The 19,044-nt window shown below is 49.9% G+C and overlaps 1 protein-coding gene across 5 annotated transcripts in view; it reads right to left on the bottom strand.

Annotated features, from left to right (window-relative positions):
• Positions 1-19,044, bottom strand: part of VAV2 (vav guanine nucleotide exchange factor 2) — a 109,958-nt gene that overhangs the window by 19,339 nt on the left and 71,575 nt on the right. For 4 of the 5 annotated variants that reach the window (XM_029284857.1, XM_029284856.1, XM_015819971.1 and 1 more), the window contains exons 3-9: positions 12,878-12,936; positions 9,446-9,514; positions 7,963-8,065; positions 5,434-5,532; positions 5,148-5,216; positions 4,820-4,920; positions 3,287-3,386 (exon numbers count right to left, since the gene is read on the bottom strand). In XM_029284857.1, coding sequence (XP_029140690.1) covers positions 3,287-3,386; positions 4,820-4,920; positions 5,148-5,216; positions 5,434-5,532; positions 7,963-8,065; positions 9,446-9,514; positions 12,878-12,936 — 600 coding nt within the window. Of the gene's footprint in view, positions 1-3,286; positions 3,387-4,819; positions 4,921-5,147; positions 5,217-5,433; positions 5,533-6,815; positions 6,831-7,962; positions 8,066-9,445; positions 9,515-12,877; positions 12,937-19,044 lie in introns of all 5 variants that reach the window. The other variant, XM_015819970.1, reaches the window with a different exon arrangement.

Genomic DNA, 19,044 nt, shown 5'->3' with positions numbered 1-19,044 from the left:
AAGTGTGACGCGTGTGGCCTTGTGGGATTTGGGCTTCTCAGTTTCTGTGGGAAAAGCCATTTCAAAGCAGGCAAATGGCGAAGCAGTGGGAGGGTGCTGGGCTCTGCTGAAAGGAGCATCACTGACTGCACCAATGGGACAAGAGGGCGCTTCTGCCGCCCATCTCCCAGTCGAGTGACTCCGCTAGAAGGCAGTAGAGGGAACTGTCAGGAAGAACAGAGAAGCTGAATGGAGTGGGAGTGGACTGCTTAGAAGGCACTGATGGAGGAGAATATTTGTAGCTCAGGGTTGAAATGAGGGCTCCTTGGGGCTCTCTGAGCTTGGTTGCACTGACGAAGTTACCTAGTTTGGGTGATGAAACATCTGTAAGAAAACCACCAAACTCGGAGAGCACCAAGGACTCCTCAGCCAGCGAGGGTAGCAGAAAGAAGGAGGGCGGTGGGTAGGAACCAGTTGCAAGCAAGAGGGTTCCATTAGGTCAGCACCAATCAAGTGCTTTTCAAGGCCATGAAGGGAACGGCTGAGCGTCTGTTGACTCAGGACAGACAGAAGAAAAAGGCTAGAATTTAAATTTGGGAGCACTGACTGACATCTGGGTTTCATTTTTGGGCACTGGAATGAGAAAATCTCCCTATCTATATGGCTTCTTCCTTCTGCCATAAAGAGGCTAAACATGCCATGCCACATCTGAGGACATAGGAAGGAAGGTGAACCGGCCAAGAGGAAGGAGAAGAGGGGCAAAGTCAGGGTGGGACTGATGAGTTAGGAGATCCTGAAGAGAAGACAATACAAGAAGTGGATTCTCCGTGGGGTAGAAGAAATGTTGTGGAATATGGTTCTGGTGAAAAATAGTTTTAGCTCTATTTCTTTTCCCTTTTTTGCCTTTAATTTCTTCTGCTCTGGGCTTCCCACTCTTTCTTCTGTGCTTTGCATAAAGTTGCAGTCAACTCTGCCTGGTTCGGCTTGAGGCCTCACAGGCATCCTGCCATCAAATGAAGAAGGGGCAGAAAGATGAAAAGGGAAAGAAGGGGGAGGAATGATGAAAGGGCAATAAAGCTTTGTGTGTGTGTGATAGGAAATTGGGAGGGGGGGAATGACGGGTGAGAAGGACTAGAGCAGGATCCCAAGGCCAGGCACCTGAGAAATAAGCGGATTACCCCCAAACCTGTCAGAGTTCTCAAAACATCTTGGCGAGCTCCGGTTGGCTGGAAATGGACTGGTCACGGGGGAAAGGATGGGCTGGGGGGGCAAACCTACATTTTATTTTTGTATCCAGCAAGCGTGGATTTCAGACCTGGCTTGACTTTACTGCAACCAACATCTTAGTAAAAAAAAAAACCTTTGCTTTCACCAAATGGAGTCGAAGGCTTTTCTTTCCTAAGAGATCAGATTGGAGCAGGTCTGACATTAAGCCAGCTGTGCAGTTGTGGTCAACCCAGAGGGGAAACTGCCTCTACCATGGGGATCGTGAAAATGATGTCGGCTTAAGGGAGCAACCAGGAAGAGATCAAGGCCTGGGGGAAGCATCCTCGAAACCCCCTCCTGGAGGCTAGATCTATCCAGATGGCTGGAAGAGGACAACCCACCAAGACCCCAATGGTCCCTTGGAGTCTGGAAAAAGAAATGGGAAGAGACATTCACTCGTGGGGGCTGTGACAGCTGCTGGTGAGAGACCCAATTAGAGCTGGAGGAACTGGGGAAAGAATTGAGCGCAGGTGAGCCACAGCGAGAGGACTAGATGCTGGAGCAAGCTATAAAGTTCCTGAGGGGGGCTTTTGGTAGCTCAAGAAGCCCTAGACTGGGTAGATAGAACATCCTGCTGACCAGCCAACTCCAGCCACGGCAAGCGAGGGGGCAACTACTACTGCCACCGGCTGCAGGAGCAGCACCAGCAAGGCAGAGAGGGTGCAAGAAACCGGCTCTGGGAGTAAAGTCCAGTGGAGACCCAAAGCAACTGGAGGTCTTCCTGGCACAAGTGTTGGACATACATGCAAGAGTATGACCCGGAAATACCCACCGAAGGGGCTGAGGTGCGGTGTGTGACCATGGCATTAGAGGGGGGCGCAGCTGAACGGATGGTCAACCTCCACAATGATGACGCCTTGGAGCTGAGAAACCTCGACCGTTTCATGGCTGCACTTTGGAAGCACTTCAAAGCCAGAGATCGCATAAAAGCCACCAGGCAAGGGGGCGGGGGGGGGGGAAGTACACCCAGCAGTTTTGCGACCTGGCCTGCCGACTGACTGACTGACTGACTGGCAGAAGACATCCGGATTGGATGTTTCTGAGACGGGCTAAGTGATGAGGTCTACAACACATGCCTTTCCAGAGGTGCCCCCCCCCTCAACCTCCGTGGCTGGTATGTCCTAGCAGAGGAAGTGGAAATCAACCTGCCTCGATCTAAGATACCAGCCGAGCCATGAACATGTGAAGATCCCCCCTGAAAAGAAAGAGGCCCCAAAACTGGGGCCACGTGAGCAGAGCCCACGCTGATGATCCACTGGCTGCTTCAGGTGTGGGAAGGAGGGGCACTGAGCTGCCAGCACAGAAGGCGACTCAGGGTCCTGCCCCAAACCAGCAAAACCACCACAGGGAGCCTGTGAAACTGCCCTGAAAAGAGTTGGAAGCTGTAGCGTTCATCCCATCCCCCAAAGAGAGCGGGAGAACTCCGGGGGACCCGGGGAGCAGGTCTACTCATCATAGTGGTTGACTTCCCTTTTCATGGAGTGCCTTCATCATTCTGCTATTTCTTCACTAGGAGCCTCTTTCTTTCTTTCTTTCTTTCTTTCTTTCTTTCTTTCTTTCTTTCTTTCTTTCTTTCTTTCTTTCTTTCTTTCTTTCTTTCCTTCCTTCCTTCCTTCCTTCCTTCCTTCCTTCCTTCTTTCTTTCTTTCTTTCTTTCTTTCTGTTCCCCTCTGGGTTTATTTCCTTGCCATTATTTTGTTTTTTTGTTTCCGTTTTTACAATTGTTTTCCTTTTTAAATGCTCTCTCAATTGTAAACCGCTCAGAGTTGCTGGGAGTTGGAAGGCACATTCATTTAATAAACTACTTTTCATAAACTTATTATTTTGATGGGTTTTCTTCATTGCTTAAGCAGCCACGAGACAGAGGAAAAACAGAGAAGACTCACTGCTCAAGAGTCACCTTGTAGGGGAGAGGGGAGGCATATAAATTTAGTAAATACTACTAATAATAATTTAGAGAGCCTCGGCAGTTTTACAGAAAGAATGAAATATCAGAAATGGAGAAAAGTGCCATATGGTTCTGTTTCCTAGCCCTCAGTTACCTCAACTTTTTGCCGGACATCCTCTCGGTTGGCCAGGAGATGGTTCAGGGTGCTCTGGGCGTGCTCCATCCAGCTGCAGTACTCGCCATAGATCAGAAGCCTGCGAAGAAGAAGCAGAGCGAGAGGGGCTGTTGTGCCTCTTCCCCAAGCCCTGCAGCCGCCATGCGTCGCTGAGGCCGTCGAGCACAGCGCTGCTCAGGGCAGGAGTCGAGGGCTCGAATACCTTCGCTGACAGGAAGCCCCCTGTGGCATCTGCACAGGGTGTGTGTGTGGGTGTGTGTGTGAGTGTGAGAGAGAGAGTGCTGTGTATGCCTATATGACATCGGGGGCATCACGAGACAAGCCCCCCTCCCCCCATTTTCTACACGCACCGCAATATCTCACACGTGGCCCAAAGGAGGAGAGACCGAAGTGCAAGGTTGCAACGCTTTTGTTTCGGTTGTTTCGGCAAGAGCGGTTGGCTCCCTGGCAAAGCTGCTGGGTCGCGGGTGCCACCCTACGGCTCTTTCCATCAAGAGCTTCATCTCCCTCCTTGCAACTGAAATCACTGCTCCTGGCCCGGACTGGTTCTCCCACTTCTTTCGGCCCCTCCTGTCTCCCCTCAAGGCCAAGCACACTCCAGGTGCTCTTTGGGCTGTTCTGGATCTTCCCTGAAACGCCCCCGTGGACTTAAGGTGGACGTTAAGATTCCATGCAGAATAAACAGGAACGACCTTTCTAAAAATTTGAAAACTGCAGCCTCTGCGATGCACTTGAGATGCACGGCGTGGCCTTTTCCAACTACTTTAGGAATGTCATGTCTTTTCCACAAGTACAACGCACTATTTTGTGTTCATTTTCTCCCTGGGAAGTGGATCCCACATGGAATGTTCAAGGCTTCCATTCTACCTGCATGTCTGCAGCTGGCCATAACACCAACTGAAGGCTTCCATGGCTCTTAACAGTTTCTACTCAAACAGAAACTGAAACAGAAACAACAGCTTGACACTAAATGACCGAAGAATAGCAGCAGATTGAAAGGACCTTTTTAGCATTGAAGGCGTTCTATTTCTTGAGAGAAAAACTGGACCGTGTGGTAAAAGTTCTTGGAAAACGGCATCCCTCATTTCCAAAATAGGGTTTCTTCAAGGCAGTTTACAAGAGATGAAGGCATTTCAAATTTTTCTCTCCCTAGCTCTGCCATCTCTATTTAAAAGTCACTTCCCGGCCAGAAAGGAGAGCCCAGTAAGGGCACTAGCTAGCACTGAGGCTATTAATTTCTGAATCAAGAACAAATGCTGGTCAATCAAAGTTTAACACTGAGATGTAAACCTCTCACAGTTCCATCACCACACTGGCAGACTGGACCTTTTTGCATTGTGTCTTTTTGCATCTGGGGTGTTCTTGTTTCCTTCAGAACTACAACACAGTGTCATACCTCCATCATACCTTAATCTTGGGAACATTCCTGGAAATGGTCTCCCAGGACCCTCTCCACTAGAAACACCTGGGGCTCACCCTTCCCAGCCCAGCTCCCCTCAATTCCCTTCTTACCTTTCTTTGAATTCAAGAAAAACTTTGGCCAAGGTGCTTCCACCAGACATCATGGAGACATCAATGGATCTGAGAAAGTTGAAGTGCACTTTAATAAGGTCCTGAAACAAAGAAAACATATTAGGAAAATATTTTAAATCTGAATCCTCACCTGCTTAAAAAAGAAAGTACGGCTTGTCATTACTGATCAGGATTCAAAAAACCAATTTGCTGGGGGAAGCATGTGGAAATAGGGCTGGTTCCCAGGGCTTGCTGTAAACCAGAAGCTGCTGGCCTGCCGTGCCCAGAGCCTCGATAGTAAAGCCGAACAGAACCCCAGGGACGTTACCTCCAAGTTGATGAATATGGCTTCCATGTCTTGTGGAGTCAAGATCAGCCTTAATGGATTCATGTAGTTCTGCAAAAGCAAAGTAGAACATGATAAGACCTTCTGCTTACAACGGTCCCTTCTGTGTGTGAAAGTGTGACCTTTGAACTCTCAGAAAGCCACTCCACTCCGAGAGTCAGCCGGGAGCCTCTGCCTGCTTGAGTCTTCCCTCCAGAGACAGAGGAGCCCAGAGGCTGACCCAGGTCTGCTCGGGAAGGCTGACCTTTCAGAGGAGCCCCTCACTCACCTTCTCGATCTCCTCCAAGGTCTTGTAGTACTTGGCTTCGGTTTCTTGGATTTCTACCAAGCAGCAGTTCCTCTTGTCATCTTCTGTCATGCCCATTTTCTATAGGAAGCAGCACAAAAAATTGGTGCCCCAAGGCCCAGGGTGGGAGGGGCCAGCATTCCGGTCAAAGCGTTTTCCTCCAAGGACGCCCAGCTCTGAACTGGCTCTGGGGACTGTTCCCACCCCGCCTGCAGAGGCGGCCCTGGGGTGGAGAGGAAGGACTTCCACACGGACGTCCACCGGTCCCTATCTGCATCACTGAAACACTCTTGGGTGGCAGGCAGCGATGCGAGTCGAAGGATCTCCCTGAACTTTGGGCTGCATCTTCTAAAGCCACAAGACCCAGCAAGGCAAAGAAGATCATTCTAGACGAATGGATCTCCAGCAAACTCACAGAGATCCATTAGAAGAGAGAGGCTGCTGCCAAATTACTTTCTACTGAAAGATGGATGGATTCCCCAAGAGGGAAAGAGGATTGGACAGCCTGAGGCCAGACTGGGGAAGGGCTGCTCCCCACCCCAAGCCTGAGGCCCGAGAGACCCCTCCTGCCTGCTTGACTTCCTGCTATGTCTCCCTGCCTGTGGCCTTCATGATGGGGGGAGGCACCTATGGGAAGGCCAACCTATATTGTCCTTCTCAGCAAGGACCAAAGCTGGACCATCTGCCTGGGGCTGAACTCTGCAAAGCCACCCAAGATTTGAGGGTGCCACAGTGAAACACGGAGGAGGGCGAGAAAGATCAGCTGAGATCCAAACTCATCCTCAACCGTCAGGAGGGAGGGGGGAATCAGGTGTTTACTTATCCACCACAGAGCAAGCTGTGCTTTCAGCACCTTCTACCAGAATGGCGATTCTCTCCCCTCCCCAAACCGGTTTTCCCCCCCAAATTCTTGCAGGCCAGCTGTCCAAAGATGGGGAGGGACCTTGGAGAACAGGCGAGTTTATCAATGAACAAAGCAATGCTCCAAAATATTCAGTAGAGCCAGTGCTTCTGCTGCTTGCCTTCTCTCTCTGCCGCATATAACAATGATGTTGTGTGACGGGGAGAACAGACAGAATAAGAGCCGAGTCCAATTCTGCACACCAGGAATGGTTCTCGCGGCAGCTACCAATAACATCTAGGAGGCGAGTGGAGAAGGATTTCCATCAATCCTTTCAAGAGGGTGAAGTTGACTCGGTGACACCCTTGTGCCTCCAGCACCCTTAACTCTTGAGGCAGGAGCTCACTGGATTTGTGGGGTTGCATTAATGTTGGGTACAGAGCTAGGAAGTGGGGCTTTTTTTAGCACCCAAAGACCCGGGAAGGAGAGAGGGACCCCTCTTCACTTACAGTGAGAAACTTACCTGCATATACCGGATCTGAAGCATGTATAGATAACAAGCAGAGTGAAGCATGGTTACGTTTGGCATAATAAACAGCCTGCTTACCTTCCTCTGTTTTCAAAACTGAAGGAAGTATAAGAGGTCTTTGTGAAATGCAAGAGAATCTCCCTGGTCTTGCTAAATAATCCGCTTTCCCTGCACATCTCCCAGGAACCGGGTGCTACTCTACCACTGCCAGCTAGAAGTATCTTGGAGGATTCTGCCCCTCCGAGGACCCCCTGCAGCCCTCCTCTGCAGCTAAGTAACCGACGGTTGTGGAGAATGAGAATCAAAGACCTGGTTCCCCACCCGCTGGGGGCAGCCTTTTTTTCCATGCTGCTTTTGGGCCCACCTGCCCGTCAGATGAACGAGAGAAAGAGGGCAAGACAAAATCCCCCCCCCCTGCTCAGAAAGAGAAGCAATCCACCCAGGAGCAGACAGGGAGCACCGTCTGGGTTCATCTGACATGGTGGGTCTGTTTCTCCCCCAACTTTCAGAGCGTGAATTCCCTACAGTGGCCTGAAGGAGGGAGGGCTGCGTTTGTGGCAGCTTTGGCTTTCAGTGCTCCTTCTCTAAGCCCTTTCCTGCTGATTCTCATGCTTATTCCAGAGCTACGAAGACAAGAAACTTCGTTCCTGCCCCCAGTTTTAGATAGTTTTGCAACAAGAGCCTTAGATCTCTTTAATTCTTGGCAGATCTGAGACCCCAGGGGTATGAAACAAACTAATCTTACTCCTCTTGCAAATAATTTAGTTAGCTTAGCCACCGATTGTCCCCGTAGCCTCCACTACTGGAAGGCAGACAATGCATCAAGGCAGCAGCCTGTGATCTGCTTCCTGTTTGATGCATTCTTCACAAATTCAGCTTCTTAGGACATTTTTCCTCTGCCACAGGGATTCCTCCTCCACAGGCACCTTCAGCAATAAGGATGGATCAGAAGATGGGGAGAGGGCACTGAGCAGGAACTCTGACAGCCAAAGGAGCTCTTGGATGGGGAGTCAAGACTGAAGAAGGTCCAAGGACGACCTCCCCACCCCAGCCCGCTCCCAACTTCCAAAGGGGCCATCTCGGAAAGGGAGGGGCTGAAGGAGTCTGAGTCTTCCCTCCTCCCTTCAGCCAGGCTCCTCACCATGGGCTGCTGCACCTCCACTTTGATGATGTCTTCGTAGATGTCGTCTCCTTCATCTTCACACGGGACACAATCGTAAATGTCCTCTCCCAAATCATGCTCACTAGAATAAAAGGCAGAGGCTTCAGCGACTGAGCCAGGGTGTGTGTGTGGGGGGGAGCACCTTAGCTCCTGGGCTCTGGCCCTGATGGGAACTGGGGGTGGGGGTGGGGTGAGATCAGGGGCCTCAGAAAGGAGCTGCTCCAGCCAGGCTCTCAAGGCCAGAGACTGGACTCTTCCCACCTCTGGCTTTGGCCAAAGAGAGTGGCGGCCACGGGGCTGGGCAGCCTCCTGGGCTGAAAGGAAGAGGCTTGTTGCTCCTGGATTCTCCTTTCCGCTTTCTACCATCCTGAGACTTTAATGCAAACCTGGGACCAAAAGGTGGCAGGTTCCACCTTATTCCCCCTTAGGGTTAATATTTAGAAAGTTAGAGTTTCTTATGATGGGAAAGATGTAATTTAAGAATTAATCTGCCTGCTTTTAGCACTGATTATGCCTTGACTAGTTTCTGATCTATCTTTTACTCAGCACTCTTTCCTTGTTGTGGTTTAAACTTATGTTCTTCTGGTATTATGTTTCCACTGTTTTTCTATGATTTATCATTAATTTGTTGTTAATATTTAATAGATATTAGATTTTTCTTTCTTGGTGCTGTCTTGATTTATAGCCATTCTCTCACTAGAACAACAACAAAGAAAGAGAACAAGCCACTTTTAGATGCATATCTGTCACAATGAAAGATTAACCAGAATGCAAATCTCAAACATGTATTTTGGGCAGAAAAAGGGTGTGGCAAAGTCCAGTGGCTGCATGACAAAGGGGGTGGTCACCTCAAAGTAATCTGCACTAATTTTTTAAAGGATGGAGGGGTTGACCCCCTATTGAATACTGATGCGAAATAAATCTCCTTGAAGTACAAAAGTAGCAGAATCTAAATCTTAAATAAAATCTCATTGATAAATTATGCATATATCCTTTTATATAATGTACCTTTTATAATATTGCCTGTTAAACTGTCTTCCAGATGGACGTCACAGAGCAACCACTAAAAACAGCTCCAGCTGCTGACCAAGCAAGCCCCAACCCCAGGCCGCTGGGGTCCACTGCCAGGCAGGCCCCTTGCTCAGTCCCACTCGCCCAGCAGCTTTTCCAGAGAGCCAAGCTGACCTGGGAAGGGAGGGGCCATGGCAGCCTCTCTGCCCCGCTCTGTGCTGCCCGGGACTGTCAGGTGGCCCTGGGGACCCCCCCCCCCCCGAGGGACCTCTGAGGACTGCCAGGGCGCCCGAGAGAGGCCTTCCAGGAGAGGGGCTGATCTCGGTGAGAAAACGCAACCACTTTGCAGAAGGACACCTGGGGCCAAATCCCCCACCCGGCCGGGGACATGGCTGGTGCAGCAGGCAGCTTGGCCCGAGGGCCTCCAGATCACTCTCGCAAGGAGACTTACTCCGCCAGTTCTTCCAAACTGCGGTAGACATCGTCCTCATTGTCAGTGGTCTCCTCTGAAGGGAAGGGCCTGGAGGAAAGAGGAGCAGTGAGCCAGTCGCATTGGTACGAGGGAGGGGGGGGGCTTCATTTGGCAGATTGTGTCCCTGGCCTTTTTGGCTTTCACCCTTGGTGCACTGGCCCCTCCCTGCCTGGACGTGGGCACTGAACAGGCAGCCAACCAACAAACCAACCAACCAACCAACCAACCAAAGTCTGTGCAAAGAGGCATCCACCCCACCCCACCCCCCAGAGACGATGGCGCAAGTGCTCAAAATGCCTCTGGATGTGGATTCTGCTTCTGTGCTGTTCAAGCAAAGAAGCACTTTCCTTCCATGCCAATGAGGACCAAATAAAGATGTAAAAATGTGCAGACCCTGTTCCAGCTTCCAGCTTCCAACAACAAGCAGCTTTTCCTGGCTTCTTGCTGGCCACCAAAACCTTCCCTCAGGGAGAGTGTGGAGGCTGGGCAGCTGCTGCTGCTGCTTTGCTTGGATCCTGGATGGGGCAGAGCCGGACTCCTTGGCTTCAAGGGGGGCTTTGGAGTCCTGGTCTCTGTAAAATCCCGAGTGGGCAGCATCCCGAGCTGTGCAGATGCTTCAGCTTTTGGCCGATACGGCAGAAGACATCGTTCAGCCCTATTCACATCTTTATTGTGGGAATGGATGACATATCAGGTGGTTCGGTCTCTCTCTCAATGCTTAGTCCTGAAGACCACCCCTGGTAGGGATGAATGTATCCTAGCAACCTTTGCTGGGAAGCCCCTCACTCCCTTGCTCTGGGCCAGTCTGGCTGCAGCAGAGGCCACCCACTGGCTAGCCAGGCAGAACAAGCCCCCCAGGCCTCTGTTGCAGGCGGACAGACTTTGTGGACAGACTTTGTGGCCCACGTGCATGACAGCTTCACCCCCCTTTCTGCAGGAAGAGTTGTGAGTCCTACTGAAGCACATGTTGACTTTCAGACAGAGCTCCAAAGCAGCCAAGGGGCCCTCAGGACAGCTGCCCCCACCCCCCTGCAGAACCAACCTTCTTGCAAGTGCCAGCAAAGCCCCTGCCTCTCTCAGCTGCTGGTCCTTAAGATCATGGCTAGACCAAACTATGCTGGATTTTAAAAAAACAGCCACTCAGCTCCAATAAAAGCCCAACCCATCAGTACCAACCCTCCTAATTAGTAAAAAACAAAAACAACAAAAAAAACCTTTGGGTGAACCTGAGGTCTGAGTTATTTGCCCTTGCTCTGCCTTACACAGAGCTTCATTGTGCCACTTAAAAACATGCCTTGGGAGTGGGGGGGGGGGAAGAGAAGCAGTTGCTGCTGTTGCTGCTGATCCCACTCCCCAGAGTCATACCTGTCCCCTCCTGCCTCTCCTCTGAGAGCCCAACCTTCCTCCTGTCTTCCTGCATGCACGCAGGCCTCCCACACTGGGGAGCTTCAGGCTTGGCTCCAAGGGGCTCCTACCATGGGCGTCCCTAAAGGGAGGGGCACACCCTCTGGACATCCTTCTCTGGTGAAGGAGCAAGAGCTCCTGGGGAGTCTTTCTCAGGGCAGCTCCTTGAGAAGTCTCCTGCACAGAAGCAGCCCAGGAGCAACTTCTGGGGAGGTTCCATTGTGCAGGAGACAGACTGGCAGAGCCAGGAGAAGGAGTCAAGAGAGGAGTCAGCTTAGAATCTCTTTGTTCACAAGAGAACAAAGTCCACCACCCCCTTGAATGCTTTGAACCTTATCTAATTTGACTGTTAGTTTAAGAATATTCCTTTGCATAGGCTGAGCAACAAAGAAGTAATTTTGAACCCTGGGTCTGTGCCTGACAACTGACATGTTAAGGGACTGAGGTTAGAAATGGATGTTTAGGGCTGATCTGTGAAACTTAACGTATTGTCTGTAGAGAACATAACCTTATGTAAATGAAGTATCACTCATCCAGGCCCAAAGTATCTGAAAAGGTTAAATCATGACAACGGGACCAACACTTATTAAAGCGTATTACTTTTGGCCTGGATGACTGAATCTTCATTTACACGTTTCTTTTCATTTTGGGGAGAAACCGCCTGCAGTCTCTGGCAAGTCGTTCATTCCAATGACTCTTTGACTCTCTGCCTACCCAAAATTTGACTGAAGAAGCTACTAGATGAGTAACGGAACGTCTCAGTTTTAATAAACTTTGGTCCAGTTGCTATATGACCTAGCCTTTTTAGAAACATGACCTTATATTCTCTCCACCTCTACTGCAAGAGCAGACTTGAATCATAGAGTTGGAAGGGATCTGGGAGGCCTTCTGGTCCACCTGGGCAGGAGCCCCATGACCCCAGGAGCCAGCTGGCCACTGCAGAGGAGCTCCTCCCTCCCCACGTTAGGATCTCCCTGGGTGAGGCATCCACCCGGCAGGCAGGTTCTTGTCCTCCTCTCAGGCACTACAGAGAATAACCCACCCCCTCTTCAAGGACCAGAAGACACTGCCAGACCTGCTTTGGGCTCCACGCCCCCCCCCGTTCTTACGTTCCTTTCAGGCTCCCTTGCAATAAACGCCTCCTCAGAGGCAGCCAACCGAGTCCCTTTCCAGGAAGTCTCTGCCCTGCTTCCCCGCTGCAGATGCTCAGCCTTGCGTGGCCACTTGGGGGCCTTTATTTTTCACATTAAGAAGTTTCCATTCTCTAAGCATGTCTTCCTCCTACAGTATTTCTCAGGGGCCTCACTCAGACTCTGCCTACACTCACAATTCACTGCTGGAAGTGAATCTATGCCAAGGCTCGCAAAGTTGAGCCCTCGGGGCTAACCAGCTGCCAAAAAAGCCGACAAGCCCTTAGAAGGGAGCAAAGGTGAGCAGGAAACTCTGGGTGCCCTGGGGGGGGCGCCTCGGGGGCATCTGCAGACCAGAGACCCCGAACAGAGCAGGACAGAGGAACCACGTAATGAAATGGGAGCTGTGGGTTAAGGAAGTCATAGATCACCCAGAAATTGAGGCATACAATGGAAAATTGATTTTGTAACATCTGTCTAAATGAAATGACAACTCTTTGCATTAACTGAATTATTAATAATGACATATTAATAGTTTTGTTATCCCAAATCCTGATCCATGCAGGAATGGGCTGTAATTTTCCATGGTGGTCCAGCATGGGTTGGGTCATAAATGTTTTTTGGTCTCATACTATATAGGGCTGAGAGGAGGGGGGGCGGACCAAAATCACCCTTGGTCTCCCTGCTCCTAAGTCCAGCAACTTCATCACTCATGATTTTCACGCTTGGATAATTCAGTTGTCATACATTTTGAAGGAGATATTTGCAATCCTCAAATAAGCCTCTGTTTAAAGCAAAGTATTAATTTATCTGTTGCGAAAAAGTAGCTTTTTATTAAAAAGGAATCTGGAAGTGGAGTAAGAGGGCCGTGTTTTACCTGATGCCCTTGTTCTGAGCGATGCTGTGGTGAGAAAGTCTGGAAACAGCTGAGATGACCTGATTGAAAAAAGGAAAAGAGAAAGGAGAAAGTTCAAGGTCAGAATTTGCAACCTGCTCCTTATCAAAAGACACCCGAGGTGAGGCCTGGGATGCTTCCTTTCACCTATGAAGGACGTGACCACCGTCCCTCGCTCGGACGGCCTTCTGGCCCGAGGCTGCTCCCGCCGGGGATGCTGCCGCTTTCATGCCAAGAGCAGGGCCTGGGCCCACAAACACCCGGCAGATATCTGGCTAAAAAGTGGCACTGAACTTGGACTACAATCCCCATCATTAGCATCACCCAGAAAACCATGGCTTGCCTCACCACAGAAGTTGGTTGGTAACGCCCCAAAACCCTCCCTAGCCACCGGCTGCAGGGCAATGTATGCGAGCACCTGGCCACTCGGCCCAAGAGGGATCTCTGGCCACAAGTCCACGTAGAAGCTCTGAAAATACAAAATGGAACTGGGCACGGGCGGGATAGTGCTGCGTTTCTCAACCTTGGAGCTTGGACACCAATTCTCACAAGGCCCTGGCTGAGGAATGCTGGCTGAGGAACTCTGGGAGCTGAAGTCCGGCTGAGACACATTCCTGTAGCCTGCCCAAGGATTTAGCCAGGATGTGTCATCAGGGCCTTCTGTTCACACCTGGAAGGCAGCACCAGAGTCCTGCAAGTCTTCCTCCTGCTTTTCTCCATTTACCGGAGGGGGGGCTCCAAACTCAGCTCAGCCGGTTGGGCTGATAGGAGAGGAGGAGCAAAGGACACAGCGAGTGAGGGGCTGCTCCCACTTCTCTCCCTGGCTGGGTTGTGTGTCCCACAGAAGGATGACCCTGATCCTGGGCAGGGGAGGGGGGACACCTTGTTTCCTTTAAGGAAATCCAACTGTTCTGACTTCAATGAGGGGGGCACAACTCTCACTGGCTCCAGCCCCCTCCCCAGGTGAAAGGGGGAGTTCCTGGAAGAGGTTCAACCAGAGGGATGGATGAGATGGGCAGAAGGAATGATTGTGGACACTGAGGCCAAAAATAATGGGGTGGGGAGAGAGAGCAGGTTTCCCTCTCAAAAGAGTTTCCATCCATCCTAAGAGGCTTTTTCTGAGAGACATTTATGATTTTCCAGGAAGGAAGGAAGGGAGGGAGGGAAGGGGATGGACAGGGGAGGGGAAGGGAAGGGAGGAAGAAAGGAAAGAAGGGAGGAATGGAGGGAGGGAAGGAAGGAAGGAAGGAAGAAGGGAAGGGGAGGAGCAGGGGATGGGAGGGAGGGAGGGAGGGAGGGAAAAAGAGGCAAGAAAGAAGGGAGGGAGAGAAGGGGAGTGGCAGGGGAGGGAGGGAGGGAGGCAGGGAGGCAAGGAAGGAAGGAAGGAAGGAAGGAAGGAAGGAAGGAAGGAAGGAAGGAAGGAAGGAAGGAAGGAAGGAAGGAAGGAAGGAAGGGATTTCAAAGCTCGGCTGCCTCCGTGGAGGAAATGCCGGGGAGCTTTCCCGCTCCCCACACGCAGGGAGAGAATTAATATTCAGAGGCTGATCTGCATTTGACACCTGGCCACAGAGGCCACTGCCTGCCTGGCAGCTCCTTAGGGCAGCTGGAGGCCTGGCCATGCATAGCTGACAAAGCTCAGTGCACAGCAGCTTCCAGCAAGGCTCGCTGAGCTGATAGAGCCAGAAAAGCGTGTGAGAATGTCAAGTACACATGAAATAGTTCAAGGCTGTGGCTTGGCCCGAGGAGGACCCTGGTGGAGCCCTATTCAGAGCCAAAGAGCAGCTCCTGTTGGGGGGTCACCATCTCTGAGCCATCCAGTCAGCCGTATCAAGGAAAGCGCTTCATACACAGAGCATAGTGAAAACTGCATTTTTGCTCTCGTCCTTTTCAAACGACCTAACAAGTTCCAGAAAGAAAATGAAGGCTGTCTTGGGTCCTGAGACCTTCAAGTGGCCGGTGACCAGGGCCACCTGCAGAAGAGGCGTCCTGCTTCTCCTGGGCTCCACTGGGCCTTCTGTCTGCTGGTATTTGCTGGCCAAGCCCTTAAGTGCATTGCCCAGCCCAGTTCATCTCCAGCCAAGTTCTTCCTCTAGTGCAGGGGTAGGCAACCTCGGCTCTTTTACAACTCACGGACCTCAACTCCCAGAATTCCTGAGTCAGCATAGTCCATGAGTCGTAAAAGAGCCGAGGTTGCCTACCCCTGCACTAGAGGCTTCTCCAGGAGGATCCCTACAATCAGAATCCCACCTCTGGAGTTTGAGCTGAGAGGAGATCCAGGACACGTGGAAGGAAGGATGGAAGGATTTCATACACCCTCCAATATTTGAAGGGCACTCTTGAGAGCAAAGGATTTATCAGTGGCCCCCAGAAATGGGTGCAAGAGAGTCGGGATCCTCCGCCCATTTGCTTCCTTCACCTTTTGATACTTGGGAATCTAACTGTGGGGCAGGTGGGTGGCCTCTGCAGGAACCATTAACCTCCTACCAGGCTCTTCCCGTTTCACTTTCATCCCCAAACAGATTTTTCAAGAGGGGTGGATTTCTCTGATGGGAGAAATGTACAACACAGACTTTTGGGTCAGAAGGCATCTCCGGAATATTATTAATACATTAATAAAATGGCTGCATTGATGCAGGCAGAGATGGTCAGAGGGGGCAAAGAATCCCTGAGTCTGTGCTGACACTGCAGGACAGTCTGTAGAGGTGGGCAAGACAGATGGAAAAATTGATGTCCTAGGAATAAGGGAAATGTACTGGATAGCACCTGAAAGAATATAGAAATAACAGTAACACACTTGATGAGAGCCAATTTAATCTAATGGTTAAGGCACCAAGCTAGGAACCAGGAGACTGTGAATTCTAGTTCTGCCTTGGCATGAAAGCTGGTGACTTTGGGCCAGTTGCTCTCTCTCAGTTCAGAATGTCAGATTCAGCCAACAAAGAAGTCAGTCAATTTCTAATGCAACCAATAAATCCGGGGGGTGGGGGGAGCTGAGCCTGAACTTGTGGAAAAACAGTAGGAAGAAAAAAAATCATAAGAGAGTATACTGTAAGAAAATAATCAGTATGAAAAGCAATCCACAAATGGGATCACATCCTGACGTCATAATGCCCTGTGTAGCATCTCTAGGAGACAGTTCCTGGGCATCACCTGCAGGTATGTTAAAATGCATTGTCAGAAATCAAATATATTTTTACTGATATAAATGTTAGAAATCATATATGGAGGATAAAGACAAACTCGTCAGCTTGGTTCTACGTTCCCTTGGTTCTTCTAGGTTCTAGCCACAATCTTGAGATAGCCGACATAAGATGCAGATTCAGACACCAAACAGAAACACCAGAACCAATAAGAACAAGCTGCAGGATGATCCAGGAATGACCACAGAAGGAAAATCAAACCAGTGGATAAATGATACGAATGAAAGCCAGAAAATGGTTAGTGCAGACATGTCAAACACAAGGCCCGGGGGCCGGATGTGGCCCGCAAAGTGGTTTCATGTGGCCCGCGAAGCCATCCTGGAAACAGTGAGGGAACGGCCCCTGCTGCCTTGGCCCTGGCCCAGGCCGGCTGGGAGCCAATGTACAATTTTGCAGTGGCCATTTATGCTGAAATGCATTCAGTCTTAGCTCCACAAGGCCGTCTAGAAACAGCGAGGAACCAGCCCCTGCCGCATCGGCCCTGCCCCCTGGGTGAATGCTGGGGAGGTGTCACCCTTTGTGAGGAATGAAGAAATGGACATCGCCTGGAAGTGGCCAGCAAATGGCCCTCGCCTACTTCACATATCTGGCTTGATGGGCTCTGCCCTGGTCCCTCCCCTTTCTGTCAGAGACCCTCAGATCTGTCCCACTCCTGCCCAGGCCCCCACAGGCACCCTTGATGCGAATGATGTAGAGCTGGCCACGCCCACCCAGTAGGCCACACCCACTCCATCCACACCCACCCAGTAGACTGCACCCACCCTGGCCACACCCATCCGCCCCCCCCCAGGGCAACCGCAATGCTGATGCGGCCCTCAATGAAATTGAGTTTGACACTCCTGGGTTAGTGAATCACTGATACAAGTTTCCAGCAGAAAAAACTCAAACTGAGATCGATGCAAGACAAAATGTTAGAGCTAGTAGAAAAATACTGTCAAATGAAAAACATAAATAAGCAAAACTTTAAAATATATAACAATCAAAGAATGCTGGGAACTCATGGCATCTCTGCAGAATTATTAAAACTAATGGACAAAGCTGCCATTGAACAAACATTGTCCAATATAATCTATAATGCAAGGACTATTCCAAGGGTTGGGCTGACATCAATGTTTATTACCTCATCTAAAACTAAAGCAAAAAGTGCACTGAATAGCTTCCAATAAACCTTAAAATAGTACCCCAAAGACAGCTCAGAAGTGTGAAGCTGTTTTGAATCTAATATGGATTCATATATTAGAGTTGCTTTTTTCCATAGACCAAATCTGAGGGGATTGAGTTGAGGCAGGTGGATATTTGTGCAAGTTTAGGAAAAGCGTTTGATCCAGAAAGCTTTGCAAGGGTGCTCTAGACTGAAAACCACTGAGACACATCATGTTTATGAATTTATACTGAAGCAAACAGCAGCTGTTAAAGGAGGAGGAAAAACAACAAAATCATTTCTAATATGATGATGAATGCAACAAGGCTGTGATTTCACAATAATATATATTCTGAAACTATTACAAAAAACTTTTCAGAATATAAGGAAATTTCTTTGCTGCCAAGTTTCATTGGGACTTTGCTCTTAGTCTTGCCAGATCTTTGCAAGGAGCAGAAGAGCAGACAAAGGCCCCAGTGACAATCAGGAGACCAGAAGGCTTTGAAATGCAGATTTACACAGGATGACTTAAAAATGCCATGGGCTGACTGTGCAGAAAATGGCACTGCCTTTCAAGGAACAGGCATAGGATACGACATTCAAGAAAATGAAATTGGAAAATTAGGATAAGTTGTAAGTAATGAAAAATATTAAGTACTTCAATGACTTACGTAAAGAAAAGACCAAGGGCAACAGTGCTAGAAGAAGACCCATATCTTGGCTGAAAAATACATAGATGCTGGCAAATATACAATGGGAGGAGGAGGAGGAGGAGGAGGAGGAGGAGGATACCCAGAGAACCACCACCCAAGCACAACATAACTATTAATAATTGCAAGGCTTTACCTTTATTTCTTTAAAGTGGTACTGAGAGAGGATGTGTTTCTGGTTTCTATTTTCCATGTAGTCAGATTATCTGACTTGCACCCTTGTCGAGCAAAGCGTGCTTGGAAGCCGTAAGCCAGGGGTAGGCAACCTTGGCTCTTTTATGACTCACTCATGGACCCCTGCCCTAAGCCAAGGTGAGACTGAGGGACAATCAATTCCCCCCCCCCCGACAGCCAGGCTGCTGCATCAGCAGGAAAACGATGCTGTTGCTCATGGATGGCACTGGGCACCTGGCCTGGTCCTGCTTATGACCAGGGACTTTGTGTGAGCTCGGGCCCTTTAAAGGCTGGGGCTGTGGGGCAGCTAGGAAGGCAATCTGAACTGAAGGAGCCGGGGAAGATGAGCTGAAGGTGCCCTCACCCACCTGGGTTATTCCTTTGCAATTCTGGGCCTCCCACAAAGGTACAGGCACTTCCTTCACTTCTAGGCACAGCAACAAGAAAAGCTACAAAAACTCTCCTATGACATTGTATTAAATTATTAGTATTCGTTGAATGAATAATAGGACATCCTTTGCACAGTCTAAACAATCTTCCAGAAGAGCTTCCTATAGATGGAAGCTTGTTCGAAAGGCAGAAAAAACAGGCTCTTTGGGCAACTGCATAATTTATGGAGACACGTCCTTCTAACCTTGCCTATCAATGTATTTGCAACCATAAAAGCATCCCACCATCTTGTTAGTTTGCAAACTACTGGTACAAATCCCTAAGTCTCCTCCACAACAGAGTCAATATGTGAAACCGCCAAAAGGAAGCCATGCACAACCCCGAGGAGGCTGCCTTTTGAGCAGCCTTCTCCGCTTAGGTAACCAGCCGTCTCTTCCGAAAAGGATGTGCAAAAGGTAGCCATTGTGCTAAGCAGCTCCGTCTGTCTCCTTCCTTTGCCGCCCTCCCTTCTTCTTCCTGCTTGGGGCAACCCCG

The sequence above is a fragment of the Protobothrops mucrosquamatus genome, unplaced genomic scaffold (genome assembly GCF_001527695.2).
Source record: "Protobothrops mucrosquamatus isolate PMUCROS unplaced genomic scaffold, P.Mucros_1.0 scaffold1036, whole genome shotgun sequence".
Classification (NCBI taxonomy): domain Eukaryota; kingdom Metazoa; phylum Chordata; class Lepidosauria; order Squamata; family Viperidae; genus Protobothrops; species Protobothrops mucrosquamatus.
This window is presented reverse-complemented; position numbering and strand designations above follow the sequence as displayed.